Genomic DNA, 25,009 nt, shown 5'->3' on the forward strand with positions numbered 1-25,009 from the left:
TTTTTTGAATATTTTGATACCTAGGTTGCAAAAATCCTCCTCAGTGAAAGAGAACTGCTTGGCTTTGAAAGACTTCTAGTTTTAGTTGAATGTTTTGGGGAATTGCTAATATATTCCTGGGCTCAAATTCTGTCCAAGTTAGTATTTACTGAAAGTTGATAAAATTCTTGGAAGTTCAAACAGTATGTAATGCAAGATAATAAAGATAAGTTGAACATGAGCCAACAGTGTGCCCAGGCTGCCAGGAAGGCCAACCATATCCTGGGGTGCATCAAGCACGGCATTGCTAGCCGGTCTAGGGAAGTGATTGTCCCACTCTACACTGCGCTGGTGGGGCCTCACCTCGAGTACTGTGTGCAGTTTTGGGCGCCACAGTACAAAAAGGACATAAAACTATTGGAGAGTGTCCAAAGGAGGGCAACAAAGATGGTGAAGGGTCTAGAGGGGAAGACATATGAGGAGAGGCTGAAGTCCCTTGGTTTGTTCAGCCTAGAGAAGAGGAGACTGAGGGGAGACCTCATCGCAGCCTACAGCTTCCTCACGAGGGGGAGCGAAGGGGCAGGTGCTGATCTCTTCCCTCTGGTGACCAGTGATAGAACCCGAGGGAACGGAACAAAGCTGTGACAGGGGAGGTTTAGGTTGGATATCAGGAAAAGGTTCTTCACCGAGAGGGTGGTCGGGCACTGGAAGAGGCTCCCCAGGGAAGTGGTCACAGCACCGAGCTTGACTGAGTTCAGGAAGCATCTGGATAATGCTCTCAGTCATACGCTCTGATTCGGCTGGTCCTGTGTGGAGCCAGGAGTTGGACTCGATGATCCTTATGGGTCCCTTCCAACTCAGGATATTCTATGATTCTATGATAATAAGGATGCACAATGAAGGTGGTGACTGCCCCAAATTATTTTCCATAAGATCTACTGCAGAGGGCAATAAATAAGAAACATGAAAAAAGAAATAAATTTCTGTGGGCTTTTTAATTCTTGTACTTGTTTATTTGTTATGGACACTGGAAGAAGGAAGTCTTTAAATATATGAAGACTAAGGTAGATTGTTGTATGGAACAATCAGAAGTGGCTGAAAAGCATCAAACAGCATTGAATCCAGAACAGAAATATAGGAAGTATAGAATTTATGCAAGATAATGAAATTATTTATGAGCATTTTTGGGGGCAGAGAGAACATCTGTTTTTCTTTATAACTTATCTAAAAACATAGAATTTGTCTTCAAGGCGAAAAACTAGAGGTTGAAGAAGTGCTGCTGGTTTAAATATATCTGTTAAAGAGTTTTCATTGATCTCTTTTATAATAAGCTATTTCTTTAAATGCTCTGAAGGTATCTGCTTTAAATCTGATACTAGTATTAGACTGGAACTTTAAGAAAATCATCCTTGGTATTAGTGTTTTTTCTCTTAATATTCTTCTCTTGCTGTTTTAGTGATTGTAAGTGGGATTAAAAATGGATAAAATAAAGCCAATCTGTTCTTTGTTTGCAGAGTATTGATTACAGTTATAGTCACATAAATTATAGACCAAGATTTTCCATACAAAAGTAAGAGCCTGAAGAATGGTAAGGAAACCAACTCAGAAGTTGACTATTGTTTTATTTCCTAGGTAATTTGAATATCCAGACATGGGACTGGAAGGTCTGCAACCTGTATAAGCAATGCTATGTTGCTGCCTATATTCCAAAAGCAAGCTAAAATTATTCTAGGTGATCATGGGGAAAAATTCCTGGGTACATCTTGGGAATCTAGTGTTCTGTGATGCATAGAAAGACTACTTTTTCCACTAACCTTTTCCCTTTGCATATTCTCCCACCATTCCATATATAAATTGCTCAAAACTTCTATTGATGAGTATAACTAAGACTGTATTTACACTCTCTCATACGGAGGTCTACTTTCATTATTTCTTATTCTTTATCATCTCTACAAAACAGCCAATCTGTAGTCTTTTAGTTGTCTATTTGAAGGTCCTAATATATATAGGAAATGTTAAATACATATTGAGTGAATTATTTTGACTATATAATGAAATAGCATTTTCCTGTGGACTTCAGTAAAGCATGTGACTTTTGTGACCTTTCTGTTTATTGCATGGATAAGATAGGTGACTACTGGAGTAATACCTACTTTTTCCTGTAAAAATTGGCAAAGTCTGTTGAGGGGGGCGATTTTACTAACTGTGTATCATGAAATCTCAAACAGAAAATATGTTTACTAGCCTGTGGCCACACCATCCTGAACATGCTCTATTTCATCTCATAAGCTAATCAGCATTGGGACCAGTTAGTACGTGGATAGGAGACTGCTTGGGAATACTGAGTCCAGGTGTTACAGGCTTCTAGCAAAGGGCCGTGAAGATGATGAAGGGATTAGAGTATGAGGACAGGTAGAGAGAGCTGGGACTATTCAGCTTTGAGAAGGCTTGGTGGGGGGGAATCTTATCACTGTGTATAAATACCTGATGGGAGGGAGCAAAGAAGAGAGAGACAGACTCTTTTTAGTGGTGGCCAGTGACAGAAAAAGAGGCAGTGGGCACAAACTGAAATACAAAAAATTCCATCTGAACACACACTGCTTTTTTTTTTTTTCCTACTGTGAGGGTGATCAAACACTGGAAGAGGGTGCCCAAAGAGGTTGTGGAGTCTCCATCCTTAGAGATACTCAAAACATGACTGAATATGACCCTAAGCAATCTGTTCTTGTTAACTCTCCTTTGAAAAGGGGACTTGAACTAGATGATCTCGAAGGTACCTTCCAACCTCAACTATTCTGTGAATGACATGAATGTTTTACCGTTTTTTTTTGTTTGAGGTGGTTTCTTTGTGGTTTGGTAGGGGGTGGTGGTGGTGTGGTGGTGTGGGGTTTTTTTGTTTGATTTGTTTGATTTTTTTAAATTTTTTTTTATTTATAATAGTTCCAGTTGAAAGGGACCTACAACAATCATCTAGTCCCAGGCTGACCAAAAGTTAAAGCATATTACTAAGGGCATTGTCCACAGAGAGGCATGGGGTATCGACCACCTCTCTAGGAAGCCTGTTCCAGTGTTTGACCACCCTCTCGGTAAAGAAATGCTTCCTAAAGTCAAGTCTGAACCTCCCCTGACACAGCTTTGAACCATTCCCACGCATCCTGTCACAGATCAGTGTCTCTCTCTCCACTTCCCCTCCTCAGGGAAAAATTTCATGCCATTGATGATTGCCGAATACTCCAATCTATCTAGATCTCTCTGCAAGGCCTCTTGTCCCTCAAGAGAGTCAACAGAACCTCCCAGTTTAGTATCCTCAGCAAACTTGCTAATGGTGCATTCAACTCCTGCATCCAGATTGTTGATAAATATATTGAACAGGCCCTAGAATTGAGCCCTGAAGAACACCACACCTGAGGAACACTGGTTGCCAGTCAGATGTAGCCCCATTCACTACAACCCTTTGAGCCCTGCTGTTCAGCCAGTTCTTCACCCAGCATACCATGAACCTGCTCATCCCACAGTTGGACAACTTGTCCAGAAGGATGCTGTGAGGGACAGTATCAAAAGCCTTACTAAAATCCAGAAAAACTACATCCACTGCCTTCCCTTCATCCACTAGACAGGTGACCTTATTGTAGAAGGATATCAGATTATTTAGACGGGACTTTCCCTTTGTGAACCCATGCTGACTGTGACTGATGATTGCATTGCCCTTTAAATGCCTTTCAATAGTACCCAGTATAATCTTTTCCATAATTAGCTCCATGAGTAGATTAAAGTTTGCTCTCTTGAAATCCAGGGTAGCAACCCTGCTGACCTTTTTTCTCATTACACTGAAAATTTTAAACTCAACCATTTCATGATCACTATGGCCAAGACAGCCACCTACCATCACATCTCCCACAAGTCCTTCTCTGTTCACAAATAACAAGTCTAGGAGGGCACCTTTTCTAGTTGGCTCACTGATACTTGTGACAAGAAGTTATCTTCCACAAACTTCAGGAATGTCCCAGACTTGCTTGTCACAGCAGTATGGTATTCCCAGTCGATGCCTGGGAAGTTGAAATCTCCCATAAGGACAAGGGCTACGGATCCAGAGATTTCTCCTAATTGCCTATAGAATAACTCATCAGTGCTATCGTCCTGGCTGGGCGATGGATAGTAGACACCCACTATGACATCTGCTTTGTTTTCCATCCCCCTAATCCTCACCCAGAGGCTCTCGACCACATCATCCCTAACTGTAAGGGCTGTACAGTCACACCTCTTCCTTACATACAGTGCAACTCCTCCACCTTGCCTGCCCTGCCTATCCCTCCTGAACAGCCTGTAGCCCTTCATTCCAGCACTCCAGTCATGGAACTCATTCCACAAAGCCCTGCTAATGCCAATGACATCATAGCTCTGGGAGCTGACCAACGCTTCCAGTTCATCCTGTTTATTTCTCATACTGCATGTGTTGGTGTACAAGCATTTCAGATGTGCTCCTGAGCCCTCCGTGCTCCCAGGAGCAGTGTAAACGTTCCCACTAGCATTTTCACCCTCAGGCAATGCCATGCCAACCCTTGGCTTACCTTCAGCTCTCCTGTTGGTGTCCCCTTCCCCCCATTGAGTCTAGTTTAAAGCCCTCTCAATCAGTCCTGCTAGCTTATGAGCAAGGACGTGTTTCCCCCATTGGTACAGGTGGATCCTGTCAGGCCCCAGCATACCTTGTGTCTCAAAGACTGTTCCATGGTTATAAAAAAACAAAGTTCTGGTGGAGGCACTAGTCCTGGAGCCAGGTATTGATGTCTTGGGCACACTTGTTTCTTCCAAAGCCTCTTCCCATTACTAGGAGGATTGAGGAAAAAACTACCTGTGCTTGCTTTTGGAATATAGGCAGAGACATGGTATTGCTTATATAGGTTGTGGAACTTCCAGTCCCATGTCTGGATATACAAGCTACCTGGGAAATAAAACAATATTTAAATATAAGCTAGCATTTATTAATGCTTTGCTTCTGATTTTAGAAAGCATGGTAGGATAGGCATACCTATCCTACCACATATCTCATGCCCCTTTATCCTCTCCTGTTTTCTTTCTGAAATCTAACCTTCCTAAGAGAGAGTTTTCCAAAAACTTGTAAAATTGCGGAAGGGGGCAGCAGCACAGGGCGGTGTATCTGATGATTCCATGTCAAAGTAGAAGATAAGAAACATTGACCCAACATTTATACATTGAACAAGCTTTCAAGTTATCTTTGATTTGAGAGATGAGACAATTTGAGACTAGAAGAAGATTGGAGATGTTGGAAGCCTTTTTTATTTTAACTGATAGATTAATCCATTTTTTGATAGGCTGAACAATATGGGCTTAATATGTTAATTCTTTGTCTTTATAATTTAATGATGTGTAGAGTAGTGTTCTGCTTTCTGGATTCTTCACTATTTGAAATGTCAGCAGTTGGAATAACTCTTATTTCACCCATTAAGTATTAAAAGAATGATACTGCTCATGATGATGAGATACTTTTAAAATTATCCAGGTAGCTAGGATCTGTGCAGCCTAATAAGCCCTATGATAAGCATTTTACAATTACTAAACTGTAATGTAGTATTGAGATTCATCTTTATTTCTCTATATCAAACTAAGTTTAACCATTCAGTTTTTTAATTCATACTTATTTATACCTTCCTTGATGTATTTTGTGCAAGTAGGATTTTGTTGCTCTCAGATGCCAAAAAGAGTTATAAACCCTTTTTTCCTGTCCCTTAGATTCTTTTTGTGGTTAGTCTGATTTCATGCTTTACATTTTACATGTTAGATAACTTGGATCACTTGCAAATTCATTCTCAAGTGTATTTGAAGATATGTGGTATCTTTCTGTTTGCAGTGTTTGGCTTGCATAGCCATTTGGGCTGCTTTAGTGGTAAGACAATATACAGTGACCATCTGAGTTGAGTTTGTGTGAGGGAGAAGAGGGCTAAAGAAAAAACTCTTAATCACTCCATCAAGGCATAAAGTCCTAGTCTATATGGTACTCTAATTCCAAAATGAGTTTTCAAATACAACTCAGTTTATTCTTCAGCTCATTTTACAAAATTGGAAGAAATCATAACAAGATGCTGGCAATAGCTGTTCAACATGCAAAATACAAGTGATTATTTTATGCAGTGTGGTAAAGCTTAAATTTTTTATGGAGAAAATGGCATATGAATATTGCATATCAATAAAAATTGAAATTTATTTGATTTTTTAGTAATACTGAGAAATTCAAGTTACTTTATAAACATGAAAAATCAAAATGTTTGTGGGAAGATTCATTGACTTAACAAGCATACACTAGTTCATAGCTTTAGAAGCATGAGGTAGAGAAAAAGCAAACAAAGATAGTTTTCTATTTTTTATTTACATGTTTTTATGATCATTTTTATAGTATCCTATATCTTTCCTTTGGACAAAATTTTATCCAATTGTAATAGGCTAAAGATCTTATCACGTATGCCTTATTGATTACATTTGCACACACAGCTAACAGTATATATGAAGTGAGAAAACACAAAGTATATTTTTGTTCTCCATTTAATTACTTAGTTCTTTATTTTCAGGTTGATATTTTGTATATGAATGTTTCATCTGTGTTGATGTTAATGTTCCTTTTCTTTATTACAATGTAACTTTCAATAACTGCAAAAATAAGAGCAACTCAAAGATACATTTAATTTTAGCTTGTGTCTGTCACTGCTTCTCTCCTGATTTTTCAAAATACAGTTTAAACCTGATTCTGGTAATCAGAATGCAAGCTTCCCTGTAGAGGAGTGTTACTGACTGGATAGTTAATTTAACATGATAGCTCAGTGATTTTGAAGTATAATCTGCATAATCCACGTTACAAAACTTTTAATTTTCCACTCCTGTCTTCCTAGAAAGAAATTGCTTTGCGCAGTTTGAAGTATCTCCCATTCCCCTTCCCTAGGACTCTGAAAATTATTACCAATAAAATAGCAATTTTCAGCCTTGGTGGAGAGCTGGGAAATGCGCATGCATTACTTGAATGTGGAAAAGGTAGTGTACTCAGGCTATTTTTTTCAGTATTTGTGGTGGGTTGACTTTGGCTGGCTGCCAGGTGCCCACCAAGACACTCTCATTCCCCCTCCTCAGCGGGACAAGAGAGAGAAAAATAAGATGAAAAACTCGTAGGTCAAGATAAAGGCAGTTTATTAAAGAAAAGCAAAGGCTGCACATGGAAGCAAAGGAAAACAAAAATATTTATTCTCTACTTCCCATTCACCAAGCGATGTCCAGCCACTTCCTGGGAAGTAGGGCCTCAGTATGTGTAGCGATGGCTTTGGAAGACAAACACCTTAATAACGAATACCCCCCCATCCTCCTTTCTCTTAGCTTTTATTGCTGAGCACGATGTCATATGGTATGGAATATCTCTTTTTGTTCAGTTTGGGTCAGCTGTCCTGGCTATGTCCCCTCCCAACCTCTTGCCCACCCCCAGCCTGCTGGCCTTTGAGGAGTGGGGTTGGAGAGACAGCCTTGATGCTGTGCCAGCACTGCTAAGCAGTAGACAAAAGTGATTTGTTATCAACACCTTGCTAGCTACAAATACAGAGCACAGCACTATGAGCACTGCTATGGGGAAAATTAACTCCATCCCAGCCAGACCCAATACAGGCATTTTCAACAACTGATTGAAAATATTCTGTGGAGTTTAGAATTAATACATTATGAGTACAGTTCTGTGATTTTCTTTACTTCAGTGTATTAGTAAATTGTCATTGCTGCAAATGATATTATGATGCTTAACACTTGATTTTTATTATAAATTTGTGAGGAAATGTAGTGTGATTGCATGGAAAAGCGAATTCTCATACAGAGGAAAAACTAACTGGCTTAACATTTCAAATCTTATTTTTCTTATTTGAACAGTATTGCTGAGATCATTGAACATTATAGAAAAGAACAGATTGTTGAAGGATATTACCTTAAAGATCCTGTTCCAATGCAGGTAAAACTTTGTCTCTGAGCACTTTTTATTGAAGATATTGACTAAATCCTCAAATATTTGTAATATAGGAACTGAATTACAGCAGAAGTATCCATGATAGTTAAACGACATCATCCCCTCCTGAATTTTTGTTTTGAGCTTGTGTGTTTCTTTCATTTTATTCTCATATGCATTCACTTATCTAAGGTTGGCTTGTAGTAAACAGAAGATATGGTAAGCTTTGTCTGTGTTCTGGGGTGTAAATGCTCCATCTTGTGCCCCCAGCTCTGGTCATAGAATCATAGAATGGTTTGAGTTGGAAGGGACCTTAAAGATCATCTAGTTCCAACCCCCCCTGCTGCAGGCAGGGACACCCTCCACTAGACCGGGTTGCCCAAAGCCTCATCCAACCTGGCCTTAAACACTTCCAGGGAGGGGGCCTTCACAGCCTCTCTGGGCAACCTGTTCCAGTACCTCACCACCCTCACAATAAAGAATTTTTTCCTAATATCTAATCTAAATAGACCCTCCTTCAGTTTAAATCCATTACCCCTTGTCCTATCACTACATGCCCTTGTAAACAGTCCCTCTCCAGATTTCTTGTAGGCCCCCTTCAGGTACTGGAAGGCCACAATTAGATCTCCCCGGAGCCTTCTTTTCTCCAGGCTGAACAACCCCAACTCTCTCAGCCTGTCCTCATAGGAGAGGTGCTCCAGCCCTCTGATCAGCTTTGTGGCCCTCCTCTGGACTTGCTCCAACAGCTCCATGTCTCTCCTGTACTGGGGCCCCCAGAGCTGGATGCAGTACTCCAGGTGGGGTCTCAGAAGAGCAGAGCAGAAGGGCAGGATCACCTCCCTCGACCTGCTGGTCATGCTGATTTTGATGCAGCCCAGGACATGGTTGGCTTTCTGGGCTGCAAGCGCACACGGCCAGCTCATGTTGAGCTTCTCATCAATCAACACCCCCAAGTCCTCCTCAGGGCTGCTTTCAATCCATTCCTCGCCCAGCCTATAGTCATGCTTGGGATTGCGCCGACCCACGTGCAGGACCTTGCACTTGGCCTTGTTGAACTTCATGCGGTTCACACGGGCCCACCTCTCCAGCCTGTCAGGGTCCCTCTGGATGGCATCCCTTCCCTCCAGCCTGTCGACCACAGCACACAGCTTGGTGTCGTCGGCAAACTTGCTGAGGGTGCGCTTGATCCCACTGTCCATGTTGCCGACAAAGATATTGAACAGTGCCGGTCCCAGGACCGACCCCTGAGGAACGCCACTCTTCACCGTTCTCTACTTGGACTTGGAGCCATTGACCGCAACTCTTTGAGTGCGACCATCCAGCTCTTCATTCTTCGTCTCAGTGCTGTTCTCACTGCTTGAGTCTTGTTTTTCATGTTGTCTTATGGCTAAAGAACTTTTGCTGATCAGCTGACTCGGTAAGGTCAAACTTGGCTTGGCTTTTGGCCATTCTAGCTTGGTATTTACATTTCCAGATCTTAGTTTTTTATGTGAATTTATCCTTTTTCTATTTCCTGTTTCTACTTTCTCCTGTTGTTTTTTGTTAGAAGGATACTCATTTAGGACATGAGTGCTAATAAGATTAGTGAGGGACCATGCAACTTTGTGTGTTAATAATTCAATTTTAATAGTGATCTGCATCATTCTTGTTGATTAAGAGTTTATCTTTAATTACTCAGTCCCAAAAGCCTTGGTAGAAACAGTTAGAAGCTAAATAACCTTTAAAGACTTGTGTAAATTTTGCATAAATCAGTGTGAAAGATGCTGCTTTCTATTTAGTGTTAAATAAATACAGATGTTACTTTGTGAAAGTTGCTCTGTATTTAAACTTTATTTTTCTTCTCATTATAATTCTGGCCTAATCATTCCACAAGAAATAGTTATATTACATTCCTGGCAAAGGTACTGTATTAAATTATATTAGTTTGTTAAGACATATGAGAGAATAATAATAAAGAATTGGTAGCATTCTATATAATTTCAGTTGCAGCTTCTTAGTGCGCAATTGTTTCATGGTGATTTCTGAGCTTAAAAAAATGTTGATTTCTTCCTTGTTTACCAGCATCAAGAACAAGTGCTTAATGATACAATGGATGGAAAAGAAATCTACAATACAATTCGTCACAAAACAAAGGATGCTTTTTATAAAAATATTGTCAAAAAAGGCTATCTTCTGAAAAAAAGTGAGTTCTGTTTGCTGCTATGAAATGTTTTTTTCTAAAAAATGCAGATATGGATGCATATTTTGTGTAGTACTTGTACTAGTGGAGGCAAAATTGAAGTGAGCAAAAGGTGGTAAATTAAGCCTGTAAAGGGTATTAAAGGTTCTTAAAAAAAATAAAAATAAAAAAAGAGTAATAATGTTTCTGCATATGACAAAGACAGTAGCTAAAACAATAAGTAACAGATAGTGATCTGGATAGCAAGCAAAAGTGAGAAAGAAGGTAAGCATTTAAATATAGCCAAATTTAAAAGACACATTCAATGGAAATAAAAACTAGATTATCTATCTGAATAAAGCAAGGAAAGCATCTCTTCTCTTGAGAGTGCTAATTCTGAGAGAAGGTGTAGGGGGATGTGGTAGGGTGAGGAATCAGCTGAGAATGAAGTTGTAGTGAAAATCTTTACCTAAAAGGGATAATGAGATACTTTAAATATGTAAGCAGGAGTACTGAGTAGTTCTGGAGAGATACACATACCTGCATACAGAACAGAAATATAAAATCACTCTTCCATCTAGTAGAGTATAATAACTGGATGTTAAAGTTAGTTTTCCAAAACAGTGTGTACTAGTGCTTTTTTATGAAGGGCTGTGGTGGATCTATGATGGTCAAGTTGAAAATTAAGGCTGAATGTTTTTCTAAAAGGTACTGTGGTTTATGTATGAATTAGTTGCAGAAAGTTCCTTGTCAGTTATAATTCAGAGGACATCAAACAATGAGTGATTTATTTTTGGTTTAGTCAGTGGCTAAATCCACATTTTACTGATACATCTAATGTGTCTTCCAACAAACTTTGACATTTAAATCTCCGGTTATTAATTTTTTTTTAATGTTTTTTTCTGAAACATGTGGAACTGGTCAAATTTTTGGATATAGGCGTGTTTGGGGCATGGTGATCCAAGCTTGTATATATTGTATTCCCATTTCTGTTCTTCAGTTATCCTTATTTAAGATGTTGTGATGCAATCTGTTATGCTAATCAGTTGATTAGAGTTTAGGAATAATTTTCTCATGTCAAGAGAAATCTATTTCTTAATTAAAATAGCCACAATAAATTGGATCACTTACAGCATCACACATTATTTGCAAACTGTATAGACACAGTCTTCCCACTGATATGAATGGAGCTCATATGCACTTGCTTAATCCTGTTGAGATTAATGAAAATGTTTAGAGAACCATCTAAAACTGTACTTGAATCTGTGAAGAGGGTCTGGTTTTACCTACATGCTGCAAAAAATTGAGTATGTATACTGATGTTATTGCTTAAGCGTGATTAACTGTACATTGTTCTTCTGTTTGTATTTTGACAAAAACCTTACTGCCCTCTTTTTTCTTCATTTGAAAAATCTATATTTTCTTTAAAACAATATTGTAAATTCTTACTTGCTTTCCTTACAGGTAAAGGAAAGAGATGGAAAAATTTGTACTTTATATTGGAGGGAAATGATGCCCAGCTTATTTATTTTGAAAGTGAAAAACGAGCCACAAAACCTAAAGGATTAATAGACCTTAGTGTGTGTTCAGTCTATGGAGTACATGACAGTTTATTTGGCAGGTGGGGCACTGGCTTTTAATTCTTGTACATGCAGCAGACAAATAAGGAACAGATAAGGAATTCCTTATGTTAATATAGTTTCCTGAACTCCTAAAACAACGAATCCATACTGCATGATTAATTGGTTGGGAACTAATGCTGAACCTGTGCATCATTTAAAATGTTTGTGGGGAATAGTCCTCATTAACAAGTCTTTTATGTTATCAGGTGTATTTTGCCTCAACTGTAAGTCAGTGTACATGCATATTCAATACAAACTGTTCCAAGTTTCTTAAATATTCTGAAACAAACTAGTTGAACTGCAGTGCAGTTTTCTTGAAATTACATAATTCTTTCAAACCAAAATGCACTTTTGAAGTATGTAGAAACTTTTCTTGTTGGGGTTTTTCCTGTTTCCAAGTGTGATGATGCTACATTTTTGTTTTGTTTGTTTTTAAGGCCAAACTGTTTTCAGATAGTAGTTCAGCACTTCAGTGAAGAGCATTACATCTTTTACTTTGCAGGAGAAACTCCAGAACAAGCACAGGTGAGAGCTTTTGTTGGTAAATATAATTTTAAAAGTATTTTTTTGTTTTGTAGTGTTTAATGATATTATCCTCTAATAGAAAGCAAGCGTACCACAGATGGTGGCTATGTCTACATTAACAAATGTTACCATGCAATAGTAGCAGATCTGTAAGGGAAATAGTTGGTGCTGAGAATCCAGCACCTACATTACCTGCGCTTTAGGGATTTTATTTTGGACAAGTTCTAGTATGGTCTCATGGACTGAACTTCCATTAGATATTTCTGGAGAATATCTTTTGGAGTAGTTCAGTCCAAAAAAAATTGTTTGCTCTCCAACACTCTTCCATGTAATGAACCAGAGCATGGTAAGTGGGAGTTTTGCCTCAAGAGCATGTTCCTGATATGAACTAAAATGCTAATGCAGGTATGCCCACCAATCAAAATCTATTGAGCCTTTTACAGTTATTTGTCCTGTCCATAAATTGGTCATTGTTTATAGTCTTAGTCCATGATCTTGCATGAAAAATAAGAGGTTTTGTTGTTTTACATTGGTATCATTTAGTTATTAGCTCTCTAGCAGTTAATGCTTGCTGATTTAGAATTGTAGGAATGGAGTCTAATTCTCTAAAAGTCACTCGCCAACAGCAGAGCATATGGAAGATGTGACAATGTTCTTATTCATTAAATTGTTTTGGTATTCCAGAGCTCTGAAATATACCTGTTGTGTCATAAGTTAAGGTATGCATTTGATTTTATTTAAGAATGGGTAGTAGGCAGAATATCCTGTCAGGACGAGCAGAATATCCTGTCCTGTCTTCTGAACATTTGGTATAATCTGCTTTTGGTTTAGATTTCCTTAACGCTTAAGCTGTTCGCTGCATTTATACAGAATACTGGGATTTCTTTTATAAAATTATTCTGGTTCAGGCAAGTCAGATGTTTTACTGATACTTCTGTTCTCAGAAGTTACATCTGTCTGTACCTTGTAATATTTCACAGAAGAATAGTTTTGTTGGTATACTAAAGAAAACTTGATGGTTTTCATATAATGTGGTAAATATCAAAGCAGCTGTCCAATGGATTGCATGTTGTCTGAGGTTTGTACAAACCATTAAGTGAATGTAATGTAGAGTGTAGCCTCATATGCTAGTCTCATTGTGCATACTATGGTGCATTGCTCATATTTGCTGCTGTAAACTTTGGTATTTAAGGGGATAGATTTTCCTGTTAGGAGGGTGTGGTGGGTTGACCCTGGCTGAGGGCCAGGTGCCCACCAGAGCCGCTCTATCACTCCCCTCTTTCATTAGACAGGGGAGAAAAGGTACAATGAAAAAAAAAACTTACGGGTCGAGATAAGGACAGGGAGAGATCATTCTCTAATTATCATCACGAGCAAAACAGACCGAACTTAGAGAGGGAATTCATCTTATTTATTACTAAGCAAAACAGAGTAGAGGAATGAGAAATAAAACCAAATCTTAAAAACACCTCCCCCCACCCCTCCCATCTTCCCGGGCTCAACTTCACTCCCGGCTTCAACCTCCTCCCCCCCCAGCGGCACAGGGGGACGGGGAGTGGGGGTTACGGTCAGTTCCTCACGCGGTGTTTTTGCCGCTTCTTCATCCTCAGGGGGAGGACTCATTGTTCCCCCGCTCCAGCGTGGGGTCCCTCTCACGGGAGACAGTCCTTCACGGCCTTCTCCAACGTGAGTCTCCTCCACGGGGTGCAGACCTTCAGGAGCAAACTGCTCCAGCGTGGGTCCCCCACGGGGTCACAAGTCCCGCCAGCAAACCTGCTCTGGCGTGGGCTCCTCTCTCCACGGATCCACAGGTCCTGCCAGGAGCTTGCTCCAGCGCGGGCTTCCCACGGGGTCACAGCCTCCTTCAGGTGTCTCCACCTGCTCCGGCGTGGGGTCCTCCACGGGCTGCAGGTGGAATCTCTACACCCCCTCATCCTTCCTCCATGGACGGCTGCAGGGGGACAGCCTGCTTCACCATGGTCTTCACCATGGGCTGCAGGGGAATCTTGCTCCGGCGCCTGGAGCACCTCCTCCCCCTCCTTCTGCACTGACCTTGGTGTCTGCAGATGTTCTTACATCTTCTCACTCCTCTCTCTGGCTGCAAAAGCTCTCTCTAACTGTTTTTCTCTTTCTTAAATATGTTATCACAGAGGCGCTGATTGGCTTGGCCTTGGCTAGCGGCGGGTCCGTCTTAGAGCTGGCTGGCATTGGCTCTATCAGACACAGGGGAAGCTTCTAGCAGCTTCTCACAGAAGCCACCCCTGTAGCCCCCCCGCTACCAAAACCTTGCCACGCAAAACCAACACAGAGGGGGAATAAAGATGACTTTGTAGCTAGGAAATATTTAGATTAATTTAGAGTATTTAGTAGGTTCTATGGTTCTTTATTTGGTTTTCCTTATTTGAATAAGTGTCCTGGTTTCAGCTGAGAGGATTGATTTTCTTCATAGTAGCTAGTGTGGGGATATGTTTTGGATTTGTGCTGGAGACAGCATTGATAATATAGAGATGTTTTTGTTCTATGGACCTATTGTTGAGCAGTGTTTACACGAGGCCAAGGCCTTTTCTGCTTCTTGCACTGCCCTGCCAGCGGGATGGCTGGGAGTGCACAAGAAGTTGGGAGGAGACACAGACAGGACAGGTGACCCAAACTGACCAAAGGGATATTCCATACCATATGACGTCATGCTCAGTTTATAAGGAGCTTGGGGGAAGAGGGAGAGGGGGGGCGGCGTCGTTCGGAGCAATGGCGTTTGTCTTCCCAAGTAACCGTTACGCGTGACAGAGCCCTGCTTTCCTGGAGATGGCTGAGCACCTGCCTGCCCATGGGAAGTGGTGAATGAATTCCTTGCTTTGCTTTGCTTGTGCGCGCAGCTTTTGCTTTACCTATTAAACTGTCTTTATCTCAACCCACGAGTTTTCTCACTTTCACTCTTCCGATTCTCTCCCCCATCCTGATGGGGAGGGAGTGAACGAGCGGCTGCGTGGTGCTCAGCTGCCGGCTGGGGTAAAACCATGACAATAAGAAAGCAAGCTAATAAAAATGTGATGCATAGTTGACAATTCTTCCTTTTGTGGAAGGTTTTGAAAGCTAAAACTTTACTCCCAAAGTGGTTTACCTGAGAATAGCTGCAATATAGAATGTACCTGTATTTTAAAAATGTGGAAGGTAATGTAAAGGGTAAGACTGAAAATGTTTTTTTCTTTAATGGTATTATTAAATTGTACTTTGAGAGTAGGTAGCAGATATTTGAGCTACACCCTTACGAACGTTAGTCAAAGCCTAAATTTTGTGCTTCATAAGAGCTTACAAAATTTGGGAGGGTGGGGTGTGAAAACATGAGAATGAGGCTATAGCATATCTTCCACCTTCCAAAGTATCTACTCTGCTTTATGTATTTGTGAGCAGAGAGAATGGGGGTGTAGGTTATACTTTTCAGTGGTTTTCTGTTAATGCTGCTTTGTTTTTTGTTTGAAGCATATGGAGTAAAATACGACTGCAATATAAAAATAGAGGAGAGAATGATCAGAACAGTTTGACTTGTTGACTGTTATTTTCTCAGTAGCAACCAAGTCTTGCTTCTTTTTATATACCATTTTTTATTTAATTCAATATGACTAATCTGGAAAATTGATAAAGATCACACTGTATATCCATTAGTAATACTTGATACTTCCAAAAGAAAAACTTTCAGATTTGCAAATGCTTTATTTAGTTTTACTGAGAAAGATAGAAATTTTGCTTTACTATTCAAATTTTCATACTTTGAATTGCATACAAGAAACAACTTCAGATACTTCAATGTATTTTTTTTTTAGACATGTCTGTTCTATTGCAAGAGGCTGAATCTGACTTTTTGTTACACTGTTTTGTGCCTTTCTCTCGTAGGACTGGATGAAGGCTCTGCAGATGTTTTGCAGTTTAAGAAAAAACAGTCCAGGGACATCAAATAAACGTCTACGTCAGGTGAATCTATATAGATATAGGGAGGGGGAGAAGTTGTCTCCTTGTTGCAAAATGATGATGATAATCTTAGAACTTTCCTTTCAACAATAATAAATCCTGCATGTACTTTCTTTCTCCTGGAGTTATGCAGTACCTTTGTTAAACCAACTGGAATTACTTCCACTTTATTATAATATCTATATACACAAAGAACAAAATGTTTTTAGTCAATTGGCAGATGGTTTGCTAGGTATTAATTTCTGACCACATTTGAGTAAAAGTGTCAAGAATTCAGCATTTGTATTAACTCTTACAGTTCACCAGATTTGAGAGACTTATGTGTAACCAAAATATGAGTATAACTAATATTATTCATTTTTCAGTGACAAATACATACTGAATTGTGATTATGGCTTAATTTCTTTTGGTCTCTTGAGAGTACTGTTGTGGCCAGAATTTCTTTCAGAGGTGATGATTGGAGAATAACAGGAATCAAGAATCCCTGGTATCTTTGAATGCTATGAATGTTGGAAGTAGCTGTTTTATCAGTCTATGAAAAAAGGAATAAAATTGTTTTTTAGGAAATGCAGAATTATTCTGTGGTCAACATTAAAGATGATTGAATACTTCTGAAGAACCAAACTAAATTAGGTAAATCGATATATGAACTGGCAGAAGAAGTTGGGAGCCACAAAAGCGAAGCACCTACAGAGTGATCATCTGAACTAATTCTGTGCTTCTAAAAGCAAAGAAAATGTTAGGCTGCATGAAGGAATAGAATAGAAAATAGATGCTATTTAATATTTATGGTATTCTCATTTAGGATACAGTTGGTTTTGATCATCTTGTATCAAAATGCATGAAGGAAATGAGAAAATTATTTTCATTATAGGCTGGAATGAGTAAAAGAATTTCCAAGTAAATGAGTGTGGGAAGTATTGGACTATTTAGAGAAGTAAAAAGTATGAAAAGCATGAATAATCAAGGTAGATAAAGTGTATAAAGAACAAAAATCATACTTCTATGACTGTCTTACAGAAATTATATCAGTTTCAGGGTTTCTAGAACTGTCTGTTGAAACTTCTAGTACTGAATATGTGGATTTAAATGGAATTTTAACCTGATCAAGTATGATATTTCCTGTATTTGTCTAAATTGACTTCAGTTGATGTCAGTAGATATTTGATTAAGTTATGAACTGCATGCAATTCAGAAGTTTGTAAAATAGTAGAGACTTTAAAATGTATTTAATGTAAATGATTTCAGAGAGTTCACTTCTCATTTTCTGGAAATTGAGTTTCCAAGTGCTATTATTTTGAGAATCTGTAGTGCAGACTAATATCTTCCTTTTAACAGGGAGAAAACAGTGTAAAGAAGGGAATTTTATGTAATCTACTGTAGTATAGAATAGAATATAATATTTTCAGTTGGAAGGGACCTACAATGATCATCTAGTCCAACTGCCTGACCACTTCAGGGCAGACCAAAACTTAAAGCATATTGTCCAAATGCCTCTTAAACACCGAGAGGCATTGGCCGTCAACCACCTCTCTAGGAAGCCTGTTCCAGTATTTGACCACCCTCTCAGTAAAGAAATGCTTCCTAATGTCCAGCCTAAACCTCCCCTGGTGCAGCTTTGAGCCATTCCCACACGTCCTGTCACTGGATATCAGGGAGAAGAGATCAGCACCTCCCTCTCCGCTTCCCCTCCTTGGGAAGCTGTAGAAAGCAATAAGCTCACCCCTGAGCCTCCTTTTCTCCAAACTAGACAAACCCAGAGTCCTTAGCCGCTCCTTCATAGGACATGTCATCCAGCCCTTTCACCAGCTTTGTTGCCCTCCTCTGGACGCATTCAAGGACCTTAACATCCTTTTAAAATGTGGGGCCCGGAACTGGGCACCAATGCTAATACAGCAGGATAATCACCTCTTTTGACCAGCTGATTTTGCTGTGTTTGATGCCCCCCAGGATGTGGTTTGCCCTCTTTGTTGCCAGAGCACACTGCTGACTCATATTGAGTCTAACCTGTTAGGAAAGCATCAAATATGACATTGTGTTTGGAGTTGTCCATGGCTCTTACTCAAGATACAAGTCTTTGACTTCAGTAGAATTTTCTATGCATGGAAAAGTTAGTACTTGCAAATCTTAATGTCTCATAGTGATGGTTTTAAAAGTAAAAAATAAGATGAGTTAAAATTATGGTGCTGTAGGTTTATTTTCAAGTTATTTGAGTTGCTCTTAATTTGTCACTGGCATCTCTTAAAATCTTGTTCCATTATTCCTGTTCTCTGATCTTTCTATTAGGAAATTATATTTTGTATTTAATATTTATACCTTAACATTAAGTCTTCACATGGGGGGGAATTCCATTCTTTCTTTTTTTAAAAAAAAGAAATAAATTTTGTGTATTTTCTTTAGGTCAGCAGTCTTATTTTGCATGTAGAAGAAGCTCATACGCTCCCAGTAAAACATTTTACTAATCCTTATTGTAACATCTACCTGAACAGTGTCCAGGTAGCAAAAACACATATCAGGGAAGGGCAGAACCCTGTATGGTCAGAAGAATTTGTCTTTGAGTAAGTCTTAATCTTATTGAATTACTCAATTTCACTTGAAAGTTGCATTGCATTTAAGATTCTTTATGCTGTACTGTTTTGCATATGCTTTTTAAAAATACTGTATGCATGGTTATATAGCAGCCACCTTTCAGCCATGAATGCATGAGTAGAATTTTATGTATGCATCTAAGTATCTTTGTTAATATAATTGTCTTTGATCAGTACTGAAATAACTTTAGAATAAGTTTAAATGTTGGCCAAATATAGTATTAATTGAGGCTTTCTGTCTTTTCCCCTAGTGATCTTTCATCTGATATTAATAGATTTGAGATAAGTCTTAGTAACAAAACAAAGAAAAGTAAAGATCCAGATATATGTAAGTATATGTAAAAGATGCATATATATTGCAAAAATAGATACAGTTTTCATTGCTCTTGTCAAACATTGTCACAAGAGAATTAAGTATATTCTGTGATTACAATACAGCTGTACTGGTATGTTTTGTATGTCTGTTACTGACTCGACATTAATGTTTTTATAATAAGAACCTGCATGGGTTTTAGTAGTAAAATGCACAGTAATCCAATCCTATGTATCTGATGACTTTTCTAGCTCTATTTCAGTATATCTATTATGTTATACTGTGACCATGTTTACAAAAAAAAAAAAAAAAAGAGGAAAAGAGAAGCTGTCAGAATTAATCTGCTCCATAAAATGTTACATTCCACTAAGTTAATTTCTTTAATCTGTTTTAAGCCCAACTGTGTGGAATTTCTTTTGTCCTTTTCAGGTTTTTTGTTGCTTCCAATGAGAAAGAGGGAGGAAAGGTAGTACTTTGCTCACTTAAAAATAAATAAATAAAAATCCAACTTGACAGTCTGTAGAACAAAATTTGCCTCAGTCCTGTGTCATCCTGTTCTTCCTCCCCATTCTATCTCATCTGTGTTCCCAAGAATTTACTTTCCTCCTGTTATGTACACAGCTTCTTCAGCTGTTTTGTTTCTATTTTTCTATTCCAGCAAACTACTAGCAAGATGGTAAGACTTATCAGCTTTCCAAAAAAACCCAAAACCCACAACAAACCCCCTCCTCCCCCCAAAAAACACACCTGGATTCTGAGCCACACAATGTGGGTTTTTTTGCTTTCAGGGTATTTTGTTTGCCACCATACTTGTCTTGTAACTTCAGCCCTTTGCCGCCTCTCTGTTGCCTGCAGTGCAGACACCCCCCCACCCAAGATTTGTTCCAAGTACTTTTCTGTTGTGTTCAGACCTGTCCCAAAGCCTAGCACAGTATTTATAATCTCTTGCTGGTTTTGGTTTGCATGTATTATGTTACTGGCCTTTTATGTTTGCCTCAGTGTCAATTTCTTTCTCTTTTTTTCCTCTTAGAGAAGAGATTTGTAGGGAAACCTTGACCAAAGTAGAAGAAATACTTCTAAGACTGAATGCTCTTGCAGAACCTAATTCAATTTCAAAAATCTTGCCCTTTCCTCTGACTAGAAAAGTTTCTGCATAGCAGAAGGAAAACAGATGTATTTCATTTGACAGACAAAAGGACTTTCTAATTGCAGTTGTGACCTTGTTCTTGCACAGTTCTTCTATTAATTTGAGCTAGAAAATTCTTTATCTGGGCCAAAGCTTTGGTTAGTAAAAGAACCTTTCAAAGAATAATTAATGAATGGAATACTTCAGTAACTTCTTTTAAAGTGTTTTAGTAGTTTCCTTCTCTCTGTCCAGATTAAGAAGACTGTGCTACCTTTAGATGTATCCAACTGGTGGAAGGTTATAGATTGTTTCCTTATCTAGGTCAAGAGGATTGGCAATGTTTCTTGATTATGGTTAGGTAGACTCTTAGAGCATAACATAACGGTCCTTTCATTCTGGGATAAGGATTAGACCATAGCAACTTGAATTAACAAGCATTTCTGCCTGCATCCACATTTCTATTAAATATTTGAAGTATATGGAGGGGAAAACTGAGCTAAAAGAGACCTTAGCCAACTTGCCTGTGTGCTATGTTGCCTAAACCCTTAACCTCTCCAAAAGCAAGAAAATGGGTTGGTTACCTTTCTGAACATTTCTCCTTTGTAGCCACAGTTATTAAACTGGGAGTAATGTGAGGCTCATCTTCCCAGCTAACCAACCCATTAAGTCAACTTGCTTGCTTGTTTTTCCTGTCATATAAAGCAGATTGAGGGCCCAAAAATCTGATATTGATGTCACTGCTTTTCCTTCATTCATAACACGCAAAAGTAAATACCAAAATGATATGTGTATGAGGGCTATTTTTTTCAGTATTTGTGGTGAGTTGACCTTGGCTGGCTGCCAGGTGCCCACCAAAACCCTTTCTCACTCCCCCTCCTCAGTGGGACAAGAGGGAGAAAATAAGAAGAAAAACTCATGGGTCAGGATAAAGGCAGTTTATTAAAGAAAAGCAAAGGCTGCACGTGGAAGCAAAGGATAAACAAAAGATTTATTCTCTTCTTCCCATCAGCAGGCAATGTCCAGCCACTTCCCGGGAAGTAGGGCCTCAGTATGCATAGCAGTAGCTTCAGAAGACAAATGCCTTAATAATGAATGCCCTCCCTGTCCTCCTTTCTCTTAGCTTTTATTGCTGAGCATGATGTCATATGGTATGGAATATCTCTTTTTGTTCAGTTTAGGTCAGCTATGTCCCCTCCCAACCTCTTGCCCACCTCCAGCGTGGAGGCCTTTGGGCAGGGAAGTGGGGGATATTATGTGAGCACTGCTCAGCAGTAGCCAAAACTGGTTTGTTATCAACATGTTCTAGCTACAAATACAGAGCACAGCACTATGAGCACTGCTATGGGGAAAATTAACTCCATCCCAGCCAGACTCAATGCAAATATTTTAAAATATTTCTTTAGTTCTCAAGTCTTTCACTTTGAAATTTACCTATTATGAGTATTCATTCCATTATTATTGTATTTTTGCTTTTAAAAAGTATTTCAAATATTCAGAAATTATACGAAACACTTTAGCATCAATTCTACTTGTTTTCTTTGTTTCTCTAACAGTTTGTTAACAATTTATTCAAAGTATATAAATATGGCTTGGAAAAAGAAAAAAAAACCCAAAACAAAACCCCTGGAATATATTGTTAGATTTCATCTGTTGCTACTGAAAATTAGGATGCTCAAATTTGATCAGACAGTTAAATCAGTAAATTTCTCAGGGCAGTTCCATGTTCCACGTAGGGTTCAGCTGGAGTGGCAGAGTGGTTCCGAAGAATGTTTATCAATATGGTGATAGGTGCTTTATATATATAAATATATTTATTTTCAGCTTAATTCATGTTGAAAAAGAAAACATTTGTATACTAGAGGCAGTCACCTCATGCAGTCAAGTCCGTAGAGCAAAATCATAGAATCATAGAATGGTTTGGGTTGGAAGGGACCTTAAAGATCATCTAGTTCCAAACCCCCCTGCCATGGGCAGGGACACCTTCCACTAGATCAGGTTGCTCAAAGCCCCATCTAACCTGGCCTTAAACACTTCCAGGGATGGGGCATCTACAACTTCTCTGGGCAACCTATTCCAGTGTCTTTCCAGGCCATGACTGCCAATGATTTGGCATACGCTGGTGGTGCGCTCTGTACAAACCTCTGCCACCTGGGTCCAGTACATTGGACTTCATCTGGATCTGTGGGTAACTGCATGTTGTCCAGGTCATAATAAACTATCATCTCCCACACAGCTAATTCCCTCAGGTACTGGATACCTCTCTCCATAGTGATCCACTTGCCTGGGTGACATGTAACATCTTCTATGAAGGGATACCTTTGCCTCATGCCTGACAGGAGTCACCTCCTGAGGCTGAGGGCTTGTGTCTTATTTCCCAATCGCCTTGTCAATGCCCCCTTCCCTAGACAGGGATCCCAGCTGCTTGGCTTCCCTACCCTCTAATTCCAGGCTACTGGCCCCATTATCCCAGCATCAGAGCAGCCAGGTGATAACGTGCTCACCTTATCGACAACTGAAATCTTTTTGCATGTCTCGCAGCTCACTCAGGGACAGGGATCGAGTAGTTCTCTCTGGTTCTGTCTCTTCCTCCTGCTCTTGTGATGGCCCCATCCTGTTCTTGTGATGGCCCTGTTTCATCATTCTTTTACTAAACGAGCTGACTTTCATGTTCATTTCTTTTTGTGTATAGGGGCAACTGATACCGGTATGGGTTGGTTCAGCTGTAGCACTTATTATCGAGGTTGGAGTAGCCACAGTGCCTGTTGCAGGGGTTGATCTCTGGGTGGTATTCTTAAATAGTTGTTTAACCCTAAACAAGACCACATTCAGGATACACAGCAATAGAAGCATGCTGGTCTAAACATCCCAAGGATATTCAACATTCTCAAGAGCTATTGTAATTAGTCTGGAGAAAAAGGGGAAGGTGAAGGAAGGTGTCTTCCCCACATATTGGCTCTCCAAGGAGAAAAAGTAAAAAGTGTAATTATTAATAGCTTCTGACAGATGGCTCCCAAAGTACTGAGATGAAACTGTTGCTGTCGCTCCACCGCCACTGAATACAAATACAAAACTGGTCTGACTACCTATGATTTTATCATACCATAAGCCAGTAGTACACCGAACAGCAAAGCAATAACCTTAATCCAACACTCAGAGATGACAAACCACACATAAACACTGATAACCAGTATATATAGCAAGTAAAGTGTTACATAACACAACTCTGAGAACAAATAAAACAACATTGTGACCAGCAGACCAGTGACGATTAAACTAATATAATGAATGCTTATAACAAATTTATTTTAACACGCTCGGGTCAGATCTGTTATGTCAACCCTTCATGCCCCACATTGGGCGCCAAAAAGGACTGTCGTGGTTTTGCCCTAGCTGGCAGCTAAGCACCATGCAGCCGCTTGCTTGCTCCTCCCTTCCCCAAGGGGTTGGGGAGGAGAATGAAAAAAAAATCTTGTGGGTTGAGATAAAGACAGTTTAATAGGATAACAAAGGAAGAGAATAGTAATAATAGTAATTACAATAGTACTATTAGTAGTAATAGTAATAGTAATAATAATAGTGATGCACAAATGCAATTTCTCACCACATGCAGAAGGAAAAAACCCAACAACCTGATGTCCAGTCTGTTTCCGAGCAGCAATTCCGCCTCCCAGCTAGCTTCCTGTTATATATGGAGCATGACATTATATGGTAGGGAATATCCCTTGGGCCAGTCTGGGTCAGCTGTCCTGATTATGCTCTCCCAGCTTCTTGTGCACCTGGCAGGGCATGAGAAGCTGAAAAGTCCTTGACCTAGTGTAGGCACTACAACTACCTAGCAACAACTCAAAACATCAGTGTGTTATCAACATTATTCTCATCCTAAATCCAAACCACAGCACTAAACCAGCTACTAGAAAGAAAATTAACTCTATCTTAGCCGAAATCAGGACAACCTGGGAGTTCCTAAGTATTAAACAAATACATCTGGCAACATTTGGGAAAGATGTAGTAAAGCTAATAATAAATACTGAAAATTGTAACAAAGTGGTTCAAGAGCAGACCTGATGGAGGTATAAGCCCAGGGCTTCAAAAGAGGACAATGAATTCTAATCACCTGTTTTAATTTTCTGATTCCTGCCTAGGTTTGCTAGGTAGCTAGGGGAGAGAGGGCCTTTTTCCCCTATTTGGGTGTTAAAAAGAAAACTTTGTTAATGTCTGTGTGTATACACTATTTACAGCATGCTTTATATTTCAGCTTCAGTTTTCAGGAGTCTGTTAAACCATCTAAGAGATAATCTGTCAATATATTCGATGGCTCAAATTTTGATCATTTTTATTAATATTCTTTTGCTGAAACAAGATGATGTGCTGAAAACAAATTTACTTTATTCAATTCTAGCACTGTTTTGCTGGAGATAACCTACTTATGCTAACCTAACAATGCTTTTTTCCTAAAGTGTTTATGCGTTGCCAATTAAGCCGATTACAGAAAGGCCATGCAACAGATGAGTGGTTTCAACTCAGTTCCCATATACCGCTTAAGGGTATTGAGCCAGGATCTTTGCGTGTTCGAGCACGATATTCTATGGAGAAGATCATGCCAGAAGAGGAGTACAGTGAGTTTAAAGAGGTATTAAGTTTGTTTCCTCAGGTTTTCTGTAAAAATTCACTTTCTCTGTTGTTTGAGAGAGATTTCAGTAACACTAATAGACATCGCTAAGTAGTATTTGTAGTGACTGTTATGTTAGGAC

The 25,009-nt window shown here is 39.3% G+C and overlaps 2 protein-coding genes across 2 annotated transcripts in view; one reads left to right on the top strand and one right to left on the bottom strand.

Annotated features, from left to right (window-relative positions):
* The window catches only part of LOC104641365 (ras GTPase-activating protein 1-like), a 502,600-nt gene that overhangs the window by 318,200 nt on the left and 159,391 nt on the right, over nucleotides 1-25,009 (bottom strand). The gene's annotated exons all lie outside the window — the stretch shown is intronic.
* Nucleotides 1-25,009, top strand: part of LOC142599153 (ras GTPase-activating protein 1-like) — a 109,900-nt gene that overhangs the window by 59,447 nt on the left and 25,444 nt on the right. The window contains exons 9-16 of the mRNA XM_075738883.1: nucleotides 7,891-7,969; nucleotides 10,025-10,145; nucleotides 11,586-11,742; nucleotides 12,181-12,268; nucleotides 16,157-16,234; nucleotides 18,632-18,789; nucleotides 19,071-19,147; nucleotides 24,716-24,888. Of these exons, the coding sequence (XP_075594998.1) occupies nucleotides 7,891-7,969; nucleotides 10,025-10,145; nucleotides 11,586-11,742; nucleotides 12,181-12,268; nucleotides 16,157-16,234; nucleotides 18,632-18,789; nucleotides 19,071-19,147; nucleotides 24,716-24,888 (931 nt within the window). The remainder of the gene's footprint in view (nucleotides 1-7,890; nucleotides 7,970-10,024; nucleotides 10,146-11,585; nucleotides 11,743-12,180; nucleotides 12,269-16,156; nucleotides 16,235-18,631; nucleotides 18,790-19,070; nucleotides 19,148-24,715; nucleotides 24,889-25,009) is intronic.

This window comes from Balearica regulorum, chromosome W, assembly GCF_011004875.1.
Source record: "Balearica regulorum gibbericeps isolate bBalReg1 chromosome W, bBalReg1.pri, whole genome shotgun sequence".
Lineage (NCBI taxonomy): Eukaryota > Metazoa > Chordata > Aves > Gruiformes > Gruidae > Balearica > Balearica regulorum.